The sequence below is a fragment of the Hevea brasiliensis genome, chromosome 2 (assembly GCF_030052815.1).
Source record: "Hevea brasiliensis isolate MT/VB/25A 57/8 chromosome 2, ASM3005281v1, whole genome shotgun sequence".
In the NCBI taxonomy this organism is placed as follows: domain Eukaryota; kingdom Viridiplantae; phylum Streptophyta; class Magnoliopsida; order Malpighiales; family Euphorbiaceae; genus Hevea; species Hevea brasiliensis.
In genome coordinates this window covers 1,925,085-1,941,609 of record NC_079494.1, presented here as the reverse complement: position 1 = coordinate 1,941,609, position 16,525 = coordinate 1,925,085, and the positions used below count along the sequence as shown (strand labels likewise).

General features: G+C 36.3%; 2 protein-coding genes across 4 annotated transcripts; both read right to left on the bottom strand.

Annotated features, from left to right (window-relative positions):
* Positions 1-1,434: 1,434 nt before the first annotated feature.
* Positions 1,435-5,657, bottom strand: LOC110673827 (receptor protein kinase CLAVATA1). The gene is made up of 2 exons (XM_021837041.2): positions 2,890-5,657; positions 1,435-2,156 (listed from the first exon to the last, which is right to left on the bottom strand). The coding sequence occupies exons 1-2, from the start codon at positions 5,474-5,476 to the stop codon at positions 1,801-1,803; spliced, it is 2,943 nt and encodes a 980-aa protein (XP_021692733.2). The 5' UTR covers positions 5,477-5,657; the 3' UTR covers positions 1,435-1,800.
* Positions 5,658-8,974: 3,317 nt separating this feature from the next.
* LOC110673809 (synaptotagmin-2-like) lies at positions 8,975-14,469 on the bottom strand. Of its 3 annotated transcripts, none has more exons than XR_009142460.1 (9): positions 14,267-14,469; positions 12,186-12,284; positions 12,026-12,076; positions 11,802-11,925; positions 11,356-11,474; positions 10,520-10,594; positions 9,918-10,319; positions 9,245-9,682; positions 8,975-9,099 (listed from the first exon to the last, which is right to left on the bottom strand). XR_009142460.1 is itself a non-coding variant. In XM_058131786.1 (9 exons), the coding sequence occupies exons 1-9, from the start codon at positions 14,375-14,377 to the stop codon at positions 9,093-9,095; spliced, it is 1,338 nt and encodes a 445-aa protein (XP_057987769.1). In that variant the 5' UTR covers positions 14,378-14,469; the 3' UTR covers positions 8,975-9,092. The 3 variants fall into 3 exon arrangements, 2 of the variants coding, with proteins under 2 accessions (XP_057987769.1, XP_057987767.1); XM_058131786.1 differs by having other exon boundaries at positions 9,333-9,682; XM_058131784.1 differs by having other exon boundaries at positions 8,975-9,682.
* Between the last annotated feature and the right edge of the window lie 2,056 nt (positions 14,470-16,525).

Below are 16,525 nucleotides of genomic sequence, written 5' to 3'. Positions count from 1 at the left end.
GAGCTAAATAAATCAATGTATTTTTTAATTAAGGTTAAATAAATTCTTATATAATAAAATATAAAATTTTAATAATAAAATATTTTTAATTTTAAATATTAAAATTTATTTATTATTTTTAATAAAATAAAATAAAATAAATAGAAAAACATGATGAATACAATTATTCAATATTAAAATTATTATATTTCATAATTTTTATTAAAAAATAAAAATAATAAAAATAATATTATTAAAAAATATTTTACTAAATAAATTTTATTTGATTTTAATTAAAAAATATAGAGATTTATTTAACTCAAAACTTCTAGATTGACCCTTGATTGAAATTATAAGAGCTTATTTGATTTTTTTTTGTTTAATTTAAAATATTCAAATAATAGCCTACGTGGCATATGTATATATATATAATTGAAGCGTATTAAAAAATAAATTCATAATGTTTTATCTAAAAAACACTAAAATAATAAAATTATATTCTTAAAATTATTTTCTCATCAATATCTAAAATATACTTTCGAACCCCTAAATCTTATAATATTTAGCAAGCCACTTTCTGTGACTAGGGTTTTATTTATTTATTTATTTATTTTTTAATTTGAGGGCTTAAACTCTGACTGTAGATTATCCCAAACATTATGGATACAAGTAGAAAATTAGAAAAAACAAGAGAAAAAAAAATTCAATAATTGAAATTGATGAAAACTTAAAATCAAAATCAAACTTGATTTATTATTGACTCAAAACATAAAATATTTAATGAAATTCATTTATTAAATATATGAATCCTACATATTTTTATCTTCAATTCATAATGAAGTCTAGACAAGAATTTACCATCAAACCAAATCACAATCTAGAGAGACACTACAGTTTTAATTTAAGGTTTAAAAATTTTAGTATCTCTAAGCCTTAAACCAAAACCAACCCGACCTGCCACCTCTACAGGAATGGCAATGGGCAGGTGATAGACTTCTGGTTTCCGGGACTCGTCCTGGACTCCCAAAGCAGTGATATCCCTCAGTAAAATAGATGGGGCAGGTGGAATTTCCTGGTTATTACAATGCAATTGAGGAATTCATTAGAAATTGAATACCCATCTCAGAGAAACAGGAATCAGTATTATAAATGTACCAGAGGAAAGAAAGACAACCAACCTCTTAGGTTTCTTCAAATTCAATGATTTGCATGAAGTGTTAGATCTTATTTCACAATCTGGCACATCAAGGTTCCACTGTTTGATTAATGCAGCATCTTCCTTGTGTGATAGTGGCAGACCCAATGGTTTCCCAAAAACAGAACAGGGTTGGAAAAAAGAAGGCTACAAAACACCATCACATTCATTTGATAATTGAAAGTACGCCTAAGTATATTTCCTTTCATTTGATAGAGAAATCGGAAGGGAAAGCTAAAGCTAGAAGGCTATCAAATTAGTTTTTCTTACAACAAAATATATTTTTACTGTAAATGATGAAATGATACAGGATCTAAACCACAATATCCAGTCACTGGCAGAGGAAATAAATCATAAAAGATGAAGACAACATAAGAGTACTTGTATCAAAGGCTGGCCTTTCAATGGCAAGCTTACAAAATCAATTTCAAGCTTGTAAACAGAGAGGAAAGATATTATGAGAGTGGAGCATGTTAGTCTCAATAGCATTTTTACAAAAACACAGAAAATAGCATTTGTCACATATGGCCATGTGCCAAGCAAGGAAATCTTTAATTTTTCACAAGCTTATTACGATTTGTTTTTGTTTTTATTGCTGAAACACATTTGTTTATACTCCAGGGTCCTTAAAGGGTGCGCAGACTTGGGGCAGACTGGCGAGGCGGATTAGTGAGCATGTGAACAACTTCCCTCATGGTAGGCCTAGCAGGGCTTTCATCCTCAACACACTTCATAGCTATCTTAAACAGGTGAATCACACTTGTAAGTGGGTACCCAGTAAGCCTAGTGTCCAAGATTGCCAATACTGAAGCTGCATCCGACGGCTGAGCGACTTCTGATGTGGTTTTTCTCACCCATCTCACTATGTCCACTCCATCTCCAAATTCCCCAACTGGTTTTCTCCCTGCTATTAGTTCCAGCAGCACCACACCAAAGCTGTAGACATCGCTTTTCTCGTCCACTTTCAGTGTGTAAGCGTATTCTGTAGTACACAGTCCACACCAATCCGTAATCAAATCATTTGAATTTCAATTCTAGCAATTCAATCTTTAAGATGGCTCAAACTCAAAAGTTAAGAAGAATAAAGAAGAAGAAATTTTACCCCTTTTTTTTCATTGCTAAACAAATTAAAATCATTGATAGCATGATTTTTTTCCTCTTGTTTAACTTTTATCTTAATTATTTAAGAAAAATTTTAATTGAATTCAATTGAAATTTTCAATAGACTTGCATTGTCTAGTACATCATTCCTCTAGTTTTCTTTTTATCTTTATTTGGTGAAACCTTGTATATACAAATATTTTAATTACAGTTATTGATCACAGTAAGACCCATGTAGAACCTACAATCAATGTTTAGCCATACAAGATCCACCACAATCGACGGCTACAAATCACATTCGTGATTTCATTGTATAATTTTTCCTGACTTGATCTATTGACTTCAATTTATTACTAAAATAACTCTATAATTTAATTTTGAATTAGATTTTTTTTTATCCCTACCCTACTCACACATTTTGTATAGTAAGTTTTTCCCAAATGCAAGATTGTCCTTTTCTTGTTCCCTTTTCCACACAACATTCAACAAGGCCATTAAATTCAATATGCACGCTGAGATGGCAAGCACCAATGCAACGGAAGATGAAGATGGTATGAATTGTTGTTCACAGGATCTGCAGTAAACTAATAAATAACATAGTAGACGTAACAAACCTGGTGCGATGTAACCATAGGAACCAGCAATGGAGGACATGCACTCCGATGCACCAGCGTCCTGCAGGAACTTGGCCAGTCCAAAGTCAGCCACATGAGCTTCAAAGTCTGAATCAAGCAAGATATTGTTGGACTTCACATCCCTGTGTATTATCAGAGGAGAGCAGTCATGGTGAAGATAACAAAGCCCCTTCGCAGCCTCAACGGCGATCCTGTACCTCGTCTCCCACTTCAAATGCCCTCCCTTCGATCCATGTAACAGCTCCCCTAAGCTCCCATTCGGCATGTACTCGTATAGTAACAAATTGGTATCCTTGTTCGATACGTACCCCAACAGCCTCACAATATATCGGTGCCTGATTCTTCCAAGAGTTTGAATCTCGGCGGAGAATCCGTGATCGCTCCTTCCGCTCCCTTTACCCACCAAACGTTTGATTGCGACGTCAACACCGTCTGGCATGGACCCATGGTAGACGATCCCAGCACCGCCTTTGCCTATGATGTTCTCTTCTTTCAAGCACTCCAGCACGTACTCTGCTTTAAAATCCAGCCTTTGGAAAGCGGTTAGCTTCCAAGCCCTTGATTTCTCGAGCCTCTTCTTCCTCATTCTGTAAACCGTCACGATTATTAGCAGCAAAACAGTGACAAGTACAATGACCGTGATTATTAGCTTCGACGTGCTGAACGACGCCGTGTGGCCATGACCCGACCCTCGAAGCATGTTAATGAGAGACGGGCAAGAAGCTTGGCGTGGAGCACAGAGATTGGGATTTCCTGCAAACGAGCTCTCGTTGAACACCAGAAACTGCCCTCCTGTGGGGATTCTGCCTAGTAGATTGTTGTAGGTGAGATCGAGAGTTGTAAGGCTCGTCATGTACCGAATGTCGCCAGGTATTTGGCCAGTAAGCTGATTTTGAGAGATGTTGAGAATACTCAAATCTTTCAGTTTTGCAATCTCTTTTGGAATCTCTCCTTGAAGCTTGTTTCGACTGAAATCAACTGAAGTTAGAGAGGCGCACTGGGAAATTGAAGGGGGAATTTCACCGCTCAGGTTGTTGGCGCTGATGTTGATCGTGGTGAGGTACTTGAGATCGAAGATTTCACTAGGAATTTCACCAGAAAATTTGTTGAGACCAAGCGATAAAATCTGTAAATTGCTCAATTTCCCAAACGCAGGCGGGATGCTTCCGCTTATTCTGTTGTTAGAAATCGTCAACAGCCCGACTTTATTTCCAGACATCTCATAAGGCAGTTCTCCGGAGAAAAAGTTGTCGTTCAACTCAACCACAGTCACAAACGGCAGATTAAAGATTCCAGCAGGGACAGTTCCTGATAGGAGGTTATTCATAATTCGGATTTTGGACAAGGACTTGCACTGGCCAAGTTCATCTGGAAGCTGCCCAAGGAAGAAATTACCCATGAGAATCAACTCCTGCAATTTCCCTCCTTTGCATAAATCCCGAGGAATCAAACCAGTGAGATGATTGAAAGAAACGTCCAGCATCTTTAGCTTCCCGTTCCGGCCAAGATTCTTAGGGAGTTCAAACGTGAAGTTGTTTCCCCAAACATGAAGTACCTCAAGATTTGGAAAATCGCCGATAAACTCTGGGATTTGACCGTGCATGTTGTTCTTAAACAGATGGAATAGGGTGATGTTCTTCAACTCAGAAAAGCTCTCTGGTATCTCTCCAGTTAGGCCATTGATTGAGAGATCAAGAGATTTCAAGCTAATTAAACCAGAGAGTTCAGTAGGGATAAAACCTGAGAGATTATTCATTTGAAGAAACAAGGAATGCAGGCGCTTTAGTTGGCCTAAGGTGGAAGGAATCTCGCCTGAGAGATTACAGAACGCCATGTCAAGAACTTCAAGCGAACTCAACGACCCAAACTCCGGTGGAATACCTCCTTCGTATGTACTAAAGTACCCAATATACAAGCTTCTGAGATTCTTCAACTTAGCCAAGCTCGAAGGGACTTTGCCGGAAAGTCCATTCCCGTTCAAGCCCAAGTACTCTAAACTCTGAATCTCCGAGTATGACTCTGGTATAGAGCCAGAAAAATAGTTCCCACCGAGATGAAGATGCTTGAGATTCTTCAGGTGCACAAGCTCCACTGGCAATGGACCCGAGAAATTATTGTTGTAACAGTCAAGGATCTCAAGCTGAGTCATGCCAAGAGTGATCTCTCCAGGGAAATTGCCAACGAAGGCGTTATTGGAAATGTTGAAAATTTTAAGAGACGTGAGGTCTGCCATTTCCAAAGGGAGCCTTCCGGTGAGATTATGTGAAGAGAGGGTGAGGTTGACGAGCTTGTTCAATAACCCAATTTCTGGAGGAATATAACCGGTGAGAAGACAATGAGACGAGAAGTTAAGAGAAACCACCAGTGATTCCTCATTGCAAGTAACTCCAGAGAAGGAGCAGTGAGCAGAGGAATACAGCGAGAGTTTCCAGTCGTCCAGGCCACTGCCATGTGGTCCGAGCATGGAGGTTTTCAGCTTCAACAGTATCTCAAAATCACTATAGCCAGAACAAGCAGATGCCAGCAGAAGAACAAGAAGAACAGCTAGTGAAATTCTCATTTCCATCCTCTCAATGCCCTCCTTTCAGATGAAAATTGATAAAATGGAAGGTTGAGTTATTTCTGTGCTTGCTGTTCAATCAAGCAGGGAGATGCAGGCTATATTGAGTAGCTTCTTGAAAAACGAATCAAAGACTCACAGTATCTAACTAGAGCGAATCAACAAAAAGCGAAGAAAAGAAGCGAAGTGCATGAGGTTTTGTGTCCGCTGGACCATATCTCGTGCAGTTTGGACTCGCAGGGGTCCCACAACAATGTACCTTGTGGATTTCAGTAACGGAGAAATAGCAGTAATTGACCTTCAGTTTGTAGATTGATTAACGTTAAGGGTTAACGGAGTTATCTGGACGAGCCTCTTGACGGCGCATCTGAAAGATAATGTTTGATTTGTCCTATCTGCGACAGCCGTGTAAAAACTTTTTACTGTCTTAAATAACGACACCGTTTAACTCTAGATCCCCCCTTTTTTTCACTTTCCCTGGGTTTTGGGGTTATCATCGTTTGCTGGCAAAAATCAATGTGGATCGTGTCCTTTTATGGGCTTTAGATGCAAAAATTGGGCCCAGGGCAAAGGCTGGCTCTGTCTTCTCCGTTTTAGACAACTTTGTTTCTGACTCCATTTGGCCGTGTTCTAAAAGTCCACTCTTTTTTTTTTCTTTTTTTTTTTTCTCCTCTTACACCAACTTGATTGCTCAGTGGAAGTGGGTCCTTAGTCAAACGGCTTGTACAGTTACAGTTATATTAACACCACCTTTCATTTTCTGCTCTGATGGATTCTCGTGATCCATTGCCGCACGGTCTCTATTGCCATCTTGAATTATCTAATGATGAGACAAAGCCACTGAATTGGACTTTGATAAATAATTATGCATTCTTAATTATATGCTTTGTAGTAGCTTTTCTAGAGGGTTGATCTTTATGCTTGATTTTAAAAAGTTGGTTAAAGTATGAATTGTGGGGAAGAAGACAAGCATTTATTCTAGTGCATTTGCTTGGAGAACTTATTCATATTCTTGTAATACCGGGCTTAGTGGAGAATTCTGGTTTTTCAGAAGAATCTGAAAGCACTGAGTGGACGACTTCTGATTAGAGAGAATAAAGATCTTTCTCTGCTTTAATGACAAGAAAACCTATTTGGGATAATTGTGGTTGTTATATTACATCCAGTGAAAGGAGAAGAATGAGAAGGAGAATCCCTTGTACTTAGAAGTCTATAATGGCCATGTATAGTGTTTACATGGGACAAGGACTAGGGGTCTATTGACTCCATTGACATTCTCCAGGATAGATTAGTGTAGGCTTTAAATAGAACAATCATAACCAGCATTCTTTCTTTTGAATATTATGTAACTCTCTATATCACAACAAAATGCTGTTAAGGAAGAGCAAATCTCATTAGGTCAAAGATTCCAAGACATGCAATACATTTTCTCAACTCTCAAAGCATGATTCTTGCTTTAGAGATAAATAATCCAGCCATTTTGCGATGAAATTTAAATATTTACCATAAATTTGAAAAGATATTATTTCTTGAAAAGTAAATTTTTCAGAAAGCAGAGTCTTAAAGATTTGAGACATGATAAACCAGCTCATCCATGGAGTTTAAACTAGGGTTAGTTGCAGAGCGGTACGATCCAAAACCCTTGATTGGAATACTTCCCAGAAGAAGAACTGAGGGGGGGCTAAGGTGGTAGGGAAGCTAGAGAGAAATCAGAAATGATGCCTACGTTTACTTGTTTTAGTGAAAGCCAATGGGCTTTTTGATTCGATTGGGAAAAGGGAGCGATTGATAGATGATAGAAGCCCGCCTTCCAATGAAACATTCAACCCCGCAATGATGATGAACCGCAGCGTTCAATCAAATAGTGTGCGCCAGCAGGCAACATGTCACGTCCATAATTCTAAAACTGAGCCTATCTCGGGCCTCACTTTACTGGTCAAGGGCCCTCAGGTATAGAATAGCCCAGTTCCACCCTTTAAAGCTGGGTTCAACTTTCGACTGTTATCCTATTGCTGGCCCATGTGAAATATCATAGCTTGACTACTGCTGTGTCTAGCTATGGTCCAGCATGCTGATGTGAGCCAGGAAGGCTCGGTACAAGTAGTTTTCAAGAGTAAATAAGTTGAGGATGTGTTGATTATAATATGGCTAGTTTTGATGAGTTGCAATAGAATTGAACGACTCTTGCATTTCTGGTACAAAAGATATTTGATTTCCATAAGAGGGTTTGCCACATTAGGCTTTTAGTTTCTGCACTTCTCTCTTCTATTTTTCATTTTAAAACATGACTATTTCAGGTGATAAAAAGAATCCGCTTCTGAAGAACATAGAGAAAGCTTTACAGAACCTGCAACTCTTCAAGACGGACTTGCTGGAAGGTTTTTGGTTATTGCTAAGACACATCACAAAGCATGATGGCAGAGGAAGCTGTAACAATTGATGATTAATATTTGCCTCCTTTAAAAAGATGCAATGTTTCATAGTCAAAATTTTCAATCTTGATAAATTTTGCAGGTAGAAATGATTGAACCGGCTGTAATTGGTACAAAGAATGAATTAAATGCATGTCTGAAAGCAAAAATGAATTGGGTTGCGGTTATCTCATCATATACTCAATTAGAACACGAGTTGATGGAAAACTTGAAGAGCATGTAACCTAACTACAAGTGTCCCACAGGGTAATTATATCTGATGTGGAGAAGTTGAATCCTCTTTGAAGATGGTCTAAAGGCACGAGCTACTGTTTGTAATGTTTGAAAGTTAATATTCATATTAGAATACCCCCGGCTGGTCTAATCTCAATATCCTTTAATACAAGAGCAAAACAAAGATGATTTGAGCATCAGCTAAATAACTTGGTTTGCAGTTTATGTCTTACAAGAGCACTGGAAACATTGGTTGTTTTTCGACATTGAAGAAATTCTCTTAGCGAGCTATGCCTGAGTTCAGTTGAATAAAGGCACTAGCAGACTAGCAGTATATGCAGGAGTCAACATAAAAATGGAAGAAATGGGAAAATATTTTCAACCTCAGAGGAGATAATTCTATGTCAAAACAGAGAAGTTTCTTTTGGGGATAAAATGCTACTGAATTTTACTGACCCTTATAAAAGGTGTCTGCAAGCGTCAATTTACAGGATTCTAGTTCTTAATGAATGACAGAAGAGTCAACTCAGGGAACACATTACAGAAGGCACAGCAGAATGTAATCCACTTGAAATACCTAGCTAAATGAGACATGTTTTAAGTTCTCCATTGTAGCTCAATTTGAATCCGGCCGTTCCTTGAGTCGATGAGATGGTATTTCTCATTGGTTCTTTTGTTGTTAACGGCATCAGCTAAGTTTATATCCACATAACCCAAATTTTCTTGATTGAAAATTATTATTGAAAAAAAAAGCACAAAATATGAGAAAACTTTCCATGCTATGATAAAAAGAAACAGAGATTTATTTCAAAAATTCAAGAGAAACTAAAATGATTCATGTAGGTTATACACCTTGGGATGGAGGAGACCCATCCTTGAGGAGGCACTAACAACTTCCACATGAAGCCTATCATTTGTGGGTGGTTCCTCAAGCATGAACTGAAATTCCTCTTCCCATCTTGGATCTCTGTTTTTCTTCACAAGCTGTATCAAATGCTAAAAATAATCATTAATTGGATGATAATCGATGCTCTTTCATGGTCTCTATGCAATTTTTTACAAGGTGAAATCATATATTAGTATCACAATTGGAGGTTGCAGCAACTTGTTAACTAAAATCTAATAGAACCTGAGTCTGCTCCATCAAAATGTGAAAAGTTGCATCTTTACTGCAACATGGTCATGTAAACGTCATTCTTACATGGGTCATTGCATACCTTCGTTCTTCTCTCCTCCCCCCTGAAAAGTAATCGAACATAAGTATTTGAATGGTGTTTTCCTTCAACATCTTGAGCTTCGTGCACAATAACCACAAATAAACCACCACCAGCAGGTGTTCCTTCAGGAGCCTTTCTACTGCATTTGGATCTGCAACACCATTAGGTGTATTGTCTTCCTTGAAAGGTTTGTATTCCAGTTCCACAACAAGTTGCCCGCGTGATTTCTCATTTTCAGCATCATTTGGGTCCATATTTTTTAGCAGATTAAGTGTCATAACTTTTGGCTCATCAAGTGTTAGCTCTTTTAATGGAACAACATTCATACCCATCTTGTCATGTTTGCCAACCTACATTAAAGGAAACAGACAGCTTTTAGAATCACAATGATGGGACAATAGAAGGTAAACAAAAACAGTATTTTACACCAGCAACTCTTCCATACGAGAGTCCTTCATGGCCTATTGTAAACCATACATTTTGTGTTCTGAATTGATAAAATATAACTCATTAAGCATAGGCGAGGGCGAGTGATGGTTTAAGGAAATTGTGGTAAATCAAACAATAAGTTTCAAAAAAATATACCTGTTCCCAGTCATAAACAATAATCTCTAAGGCTTGAGATTCTGGGTCTGTGACAACAATGTTAAATTCCTCGTTCCATTCAGGGTTCAAGTTTTTGTGCTTCACAGTTGTTTTCTTTGAAGGGAGCTTCTCTTCGGTGAGTTTTAATTTCACATAAGGGTCTGATGCCCCAAGAAGATCTTTTTTTTTAAGCTTCATTGCGCTCAAAACCTTCACAGTAAGAATCCCAACAGGTCGCTTTGTAGCTCCGTCAAGTTTGGAACAATTAGTCAGTTCCAGTGAAAGGATTGGTGTCATAACCTGAAGCAAGGGAGAGAAAACACACTTTGCAGGATCCAGGACTGGTACTTGTAGGGCTTTTGGCCATAAATACATATTTGCAACTTGATCTTTAATAAGCTCCTGGAGCAAGAAAAAATGATGAAAAAATTTGAGGAATCAAAATGAGAAACTCTGTTACAGGGTGGAAGGTTTTACAGTAGCATTTTCAAGATGAAGTTCTAGAGTACAGAGAAACATGGACGGGCTCAGGGATAGATATGCCTGAAAATGCAATCATTCCCATTTTTTGCAGCGTAGCCAAATAAATAAGTTATGATCACCTGGACAAATCTGTATAGACCAGGAATAGACATGGCATCTGCTCCAAGCAATTTCAATCCAAATTCCACACGGGGCTGCAGAATCAAAGAGAGATGAGATGGTATTTCACAATATAGATACTATAGAAAATTTTAAATCTATGGATGCTTCAAACATTTAGATGACCTAACACATGAAAATCAAGAGCCAAAATAATATTACAATACAATTTTGATGACCTAAAACATGGTACATGGAAATTTATTAGATCAAATCATTCTCCAGGTAAATTGCATCTTTTGGGAAGATGTATACATTATCAGCATCAAATAGTAGTAGCAGCCACAGCGTGCTTCATATTGAACTATAAAAACCACAACCTCGGCAAATTAAAATCTGCCGCATTACAATAAAAATGCTTTTCCATTAGCACATACCTTTTCCATTAGAGAGACAAAAATATTGGCAAAACAAGGAAAGGCAGGAACCAAAGGCTTTAGTATGATGCATGGAGCAGCAAATACTTGCAAATCAACCACCTGAAATGATTTGAAGAAGTTAATACTCCTTGGAGATGTTAACTACATGACAATTTATCTCACATCTTGCTTTCATTAATCACTTCTCCATGCATGTGCACTTCTCTGTGTGTGTGTGTGTGTGTGATACAAAGGCAAACACAAACACACATGCGCGCGCGCACAAAGAGAGAGAGAGAGAGAGAGAGAGATTGCACAAGACATGCATGCAACAAAGTCACTAAAAGGTTAAATTCTTTCACGCATGCGAGCTAGTCATTGAATTAATTCTGACTAGAAAATTTCTCTTTTCATTAATAGTTACCACAATCAAATACCTGAACTGTGGCTCTCAAACCAAATGCTTTAGCAGCAATAATGACATTTGGATTTCCAGCCCACTTCATTGATGGTTCGATGATCAGCTCCTTCTCATCAGTGATATATACTTTCATTTCTGGAATATAATTAAAGGTAGAGTGAGAACTTTTCTGAAAATTCACCACAAATAAACAAATTTAAGGAAGCCTCTAAGTTACTAGCCAAGAGCTATCCATGATATCATTCTGTGTCCAACCACAGGTTGCCTTGAAATTTAAAATGGCAACAAAGGAACAACATAATTGCAATTGTTACTTTCTAGTGCTGAGTTTCTCATCCAATCAATTACTCTTTCCACAGTTTTTTTAAAATCCTACTTCAACAGAAAATGTGTGTACGAATACATATGTGTGTCCACATGTAAGAGAGAGAGAGAGAAATAGACAGAGAGAGTAACTTAAACCTTGAAAAGTTGGCGGCATGGAACCCAAGGTAAGTTCTTCAAATTCAACTGAGTCAATTTTATATTTTGGAATCTGCTCACCAATAATGGGTTTTGCTATAGTCCTTGCTGTCTTGCAAATTGCCTGGAAAATTTGAGGGATTAATGCAAGGTACACAAAGTTGAATTTGAAAAGGAAAAAAAAAGGCCAGAATAAAAGATCCAAGTATCAGTCTACTACATACCGTATCCAAGCAAGGCCACATGGTTTCAATAAATTTGTTAAGCCAGTCAACCTTCAGCAGAACAAAACAACTCTATAAGAAGCTGCTTGTAAAATCTTCAAAATGCATTCAGGACCTATATAAAAACAGTAAAAAAGGCAAAATAATAGTAACAACATAAACGATCATAATCCGGATTTTTCACCCAAAGGGGTATTTCTGGAAGCAATCGTTGCAATGTTTTCGAGTCTTGTTCAACCAAAGGACAAATTACAGTATCCTGAAGAATCCATTAAGCAGAGAATATGAGAACATATGAAATGATTCCATTAAGGTCCATTTGGATAGATGAAGGTATGAAATGAAGAAATGTTTGAATTTGAAATATTCATTGGCACTCACGATTTTTTACTTAGTTTTATGACAACACAAATTCAAATCCACCTATTTCAAATTTACACCTATCCTCCAAGACCCTCAAAAAAGTGGATTTTAATTTATTGTAAACTAGAAGCTTGATGGAGAAATATAGAGATGTGAAGAAAGATCTACACATGGTTTTTATTGATTTGGAGAAGGCTTATGATAGTGTTCCAAGAGAGGTCTTATGGAATGTGTTAGAACAAAAGAGGTATCTATTAGGTACATACAAGTATTGAAAGATATGTATGAAGGAGCAACTACTATTGTGCGCACAGTGGGAGGGGACACAAGAGATTTTTCGATCTCAATTGGATTACGCCAAGGATCAACCATAAGCCCTTACCTTTTTATATTAGTTTTAGATGAACTGACGAAACATATACAAGAGAGTATTCCTTGGTGCATCATGTTTGCGGATGATATTGTTCTGATAGATGAGACACGAGAAGGAGTCAATAGGAAGCTAGAACTTTGGAGAAGTACTCTAGAGTCAAAGGGTTTTAAGTTAAGTAGAATGAAAACAAAATACATGCATTGCAAGTTTAATGAAGGCCAAACTGGTGATAGGGAAGGAGTTAGTTTGAATGGAGTGGTACTGTTCCAAAGTAATCACTTTAAATATCTATGCTCAGTCCTTCAAGTAGATGGGGAATGTGAGGAGGATGTTAGTCATAGGATTAAAGCCGGATGGTTGAAGTGGAGATGTGCCACGGGAGTTTTATGTGATCGTAAGATTCCCAATAAATTAAAAGGAAAATTTTACCGTACAGCCATACGACCGGCTATGTTATATGGTAGTGAGTGTTGGGCACTGAAAGAGTCGTATGCATCTAAGATAAGAGTTGCAGAGATGAGAATGTTAAGGTGGATGAGTGGCCATACTAGACTAGATAAAGTCCGTAATGAGAGTATTAGAGAAAAGGTAGGAGTGGTGCCAATTGAAGATAAGTTGAGAGAAGGGAGATTGAGGTGGTTTGGTCATGTGAAGCGTAGACATACGGAGGCTCCAGTTAGACAAGTAGAGCACATTAGGTTAGAGGATAGAAAAAAAAAAGGTAGACCTAAATTGACTTGGAGGAGAGTAATACAACATGACTTAGAAGCATTACACATTTCTGAGGATTTAACCCAAAATCGTTCAGAGTGAAAAAAGCGAATCCATATAGCGGACCCCAAATTTTTGGGATAGAGGCTTAGTTGAGTTGAGTTGTAAACAAATGTATGTTATATCTGAGAAGTTCACGAAGGTAATTTATTAATAATAATAATAAGAAGCAGAAAGATACCTCTCCTATGTTCTTATGATAAACATTTCAAATCGTTAATTCTTATAATACCCTTAAATTCAGAAAATAAAAAATATTTGTATTATCTGTTCCATCTGCTTTGCTGGATCGATATGGTGAGACAAAAATGCTCAGTTCCCATGCAAATTTCACTATAAGAACATTTGGATATCTATAGCTTCTTTTTTTTTTTTTTTTTTCCCATATGTTTCTGCATATAACAATGCAACAGTGATAATCCAATGTCACAGAAGACCAGACTCACCATCAAGTCCACTATGCATATGAATGCCACAGCAATTACTATTCTGCTTTGATTCTCAAGTATTGGAATCTCCTAATCCAATTAGATCCTACTCCACATTACAGTCACAATAATACAACAAAACAGTGATACCAAAACCAATTCAACAAGGCAATTTCCAAAGAAGCAGTGTACCACTAATCTTTTCAGTCAAGACTTGGAAAAATGTCATCATTTTGTACTTATATGATCAACTTGGAAAAACGATATGAATGTGGAAAGAATAAAAAGAGAAAATGGAAAACTAACCTTGACATCAGCTGGCTCAAAGTAGATGAACACGTAGTACCCGATCACAATCCCAACTGAAGTTCCTACTCCAAACCCACAAAAGCCCAATATACAACTCAAAATACCCATCTGCAACCTCCTTCAGCAACCCCACTAAAATCACCCTGTAAACACACCAACTCAGTCCTTTTTGCACAATTAACAACCAACCCCCCAACCAAACTTAAAGAAAAAATAAGAAGAGTACCCAGAAGCAAAGAAGCAACTCAAAATCAAGAAAGCAAAGCTCTAATACACTTATCTCTTCCCAGTTACTCTTTGTTGGGTAAGAAAAGAATAATCAAGGAGCATTTATTCTTGTGGCTAAGCTTTACGTTTAACGAACCAATGGGTTTTCACAACGGCTTGAAACTGAAATCTTTAACTGCGTGATTCTTGGGATATATGTTGGCAACGTCCACTTGGATTTTTTTCCATCCTAATTGTGGTCTTCTGATTGGTTGATGTTTTTCCCATTTTACAGAAATTAAATGCTAATAATTAAGTAAAAAAGAAAGTTATAATTTTATTTGCTTTTATCTTTTTTATTTTTATTAGAATTAATTTTTTATAATAAATTATTTTGAAGTTAAAAAATAAAAAATATTTATATCTATCTATTTTTACTGGATTATTACTTAAAAAGAATATCTAAAATAAGTCATGGGCTAAAGAAAAACAAAAAATTAATGCCTCTAAGAAAAGGAAAAGAAATTATTGAGATTTTCATTTGGCCTTATTGGGTTATTTTAATCCTTAATATTATTATATTTATGAGATTTTTTGGCCTTTTCAATTTTTGGACTCTTTATTGCTATTCATCTTTTCTTGTCGTTTTCTTATCCCTCAATCAACATATTATAATTAATTATTATATTAAAAAATTATTATTTAAATTTTATATTTTAATAAAATTAAATATTTAATTTTTTATTTTAAAATACACTATTTAAGTTTTTTCTATAAATAAATTTTTTTATTAATAAGTTAGTCAAAAGAAAAAAATAATTATATTATCTAAATTATAAAAATTAAATAGTTAATAAATTTAAAATTATAAAAATTAAATAATTATATTATTTAAATAATTACAGAAACTTTCAGCGCCACCTTTGTCACTAGCTCGCCATTCCTTCCTCAAGGCCACTCCAACCACTCAAATGCTGACCAAAGATCCTTACCAACAACTATGCAACCATTGCGTTGGAGGAAAATAACCAACAAATCCATAACTAATGATCTGTTTGGGAAGTTTTTTAGGGGGAAGGAAAATAACTCAACTCAACTCAACTAAGTCTTTATCCCAAAAATTTAGGGTTTGCTATATGGATTCGCTTTCTCCACTCTGAACGATTTTGGATTAAATTCTCAGAAATGTATAATGCTTCTAGGTAATGTTGTACTACTCTCCTCCAAGTCAATTTAGGTCTATCACTTTTTTTCTTTCTATCCTCTAATCTAATGTGCTCTATTTGTCTAACTGGAGCCTCCGTATGTCTATGCTTCACATGACCAAACTACCTTAATCTCCCTTCTCTCAACTTATCTTCAATTGGCACCACTCCTACCTTTTCTCTAATACTCTAATTACGGACTTTATCTAGTCTAGTATGGCCACTCATCCACTAACATTCTCATCTCTACAACTCTTATCCTAGATGCATACGACTCTTTGAAAATAAAGTGAGGAAAGAAAAATAGGATAAATTTATAATTTTATTCTATATATTTTTCAAAAAAAAAAACTTTTAAAAAGGTAATTTGGTAATTTTGATGTATAAAGGAATACTTTTGTTACTTTCTCCCCAAATTGAAAAGAAAATAATAAGAAGAAAATAAAAGTTATTTTCCTTCCCCCCTTTATTTTTCCTTCATTTCCAAATAAAGGAAAGGAAAATAATAATTTATTTTCTCTTATTTATTTTCTTTTCTCTCTCTTTTCCTTCTGTCCAAACAGGGTGTAAAACTCTAATGCTTGCAGATGAACAACAAGTGTAAAGGTAAAAAATGGCGAAAGTGTTATTTGGTGTCCCATTCGTACCTTCTAGGTCAAAACTCTCAAATTAGACTTCACGATCGACCACCACCATCGTTCCTCCTCTAAACATGCAATACCGAGAAAATATAACCTACAAGTGAATCCACGTGAGCTTTAGCATGAACGGAGTTATATGAGGGCCAATGGGGGCATTGAGCCCTCTTGAAATTTTGAAAATTTTTAAGAATTTAATGATAATT

Coding starts and splice junctions, on each gene's coding strand:
- LOC110673827 (XM_021837041.2), bottom strand. CDS start 5,476: ATGGAAATGAGAATTTCACTAGCTGTTCTTCTTGTTCTTCTGCTGGCA. Junction 2,157..2,889: donor CTATGGTTACATCGCACCAG/GTTTGTTACGTC, acceptor TGTGTACTACAG/AATACGCTTACACACTGAAA.
- LOC110673809 (XM_058131784.1), bottom strand. CDS start 14,377: ATGGGTATTTTGAGTTGTATATTGGGCTTTTGTGGGTTTGGAGTAGGA. Junction 12,077..12,185: donor AAAATCCGGATTATGATCGT/TTATGTTGTTAC, acceptor GTTCTGCTGAAG/GTTGACTGGCTTAACAAATT. Junction 10,595..11,355: donor GTTTGAGAGCCACAGTTCAG/GTATTTGATTGT, acceptor TTGATTCTGCAG/CCCCGTGTGGAATTTGGATT.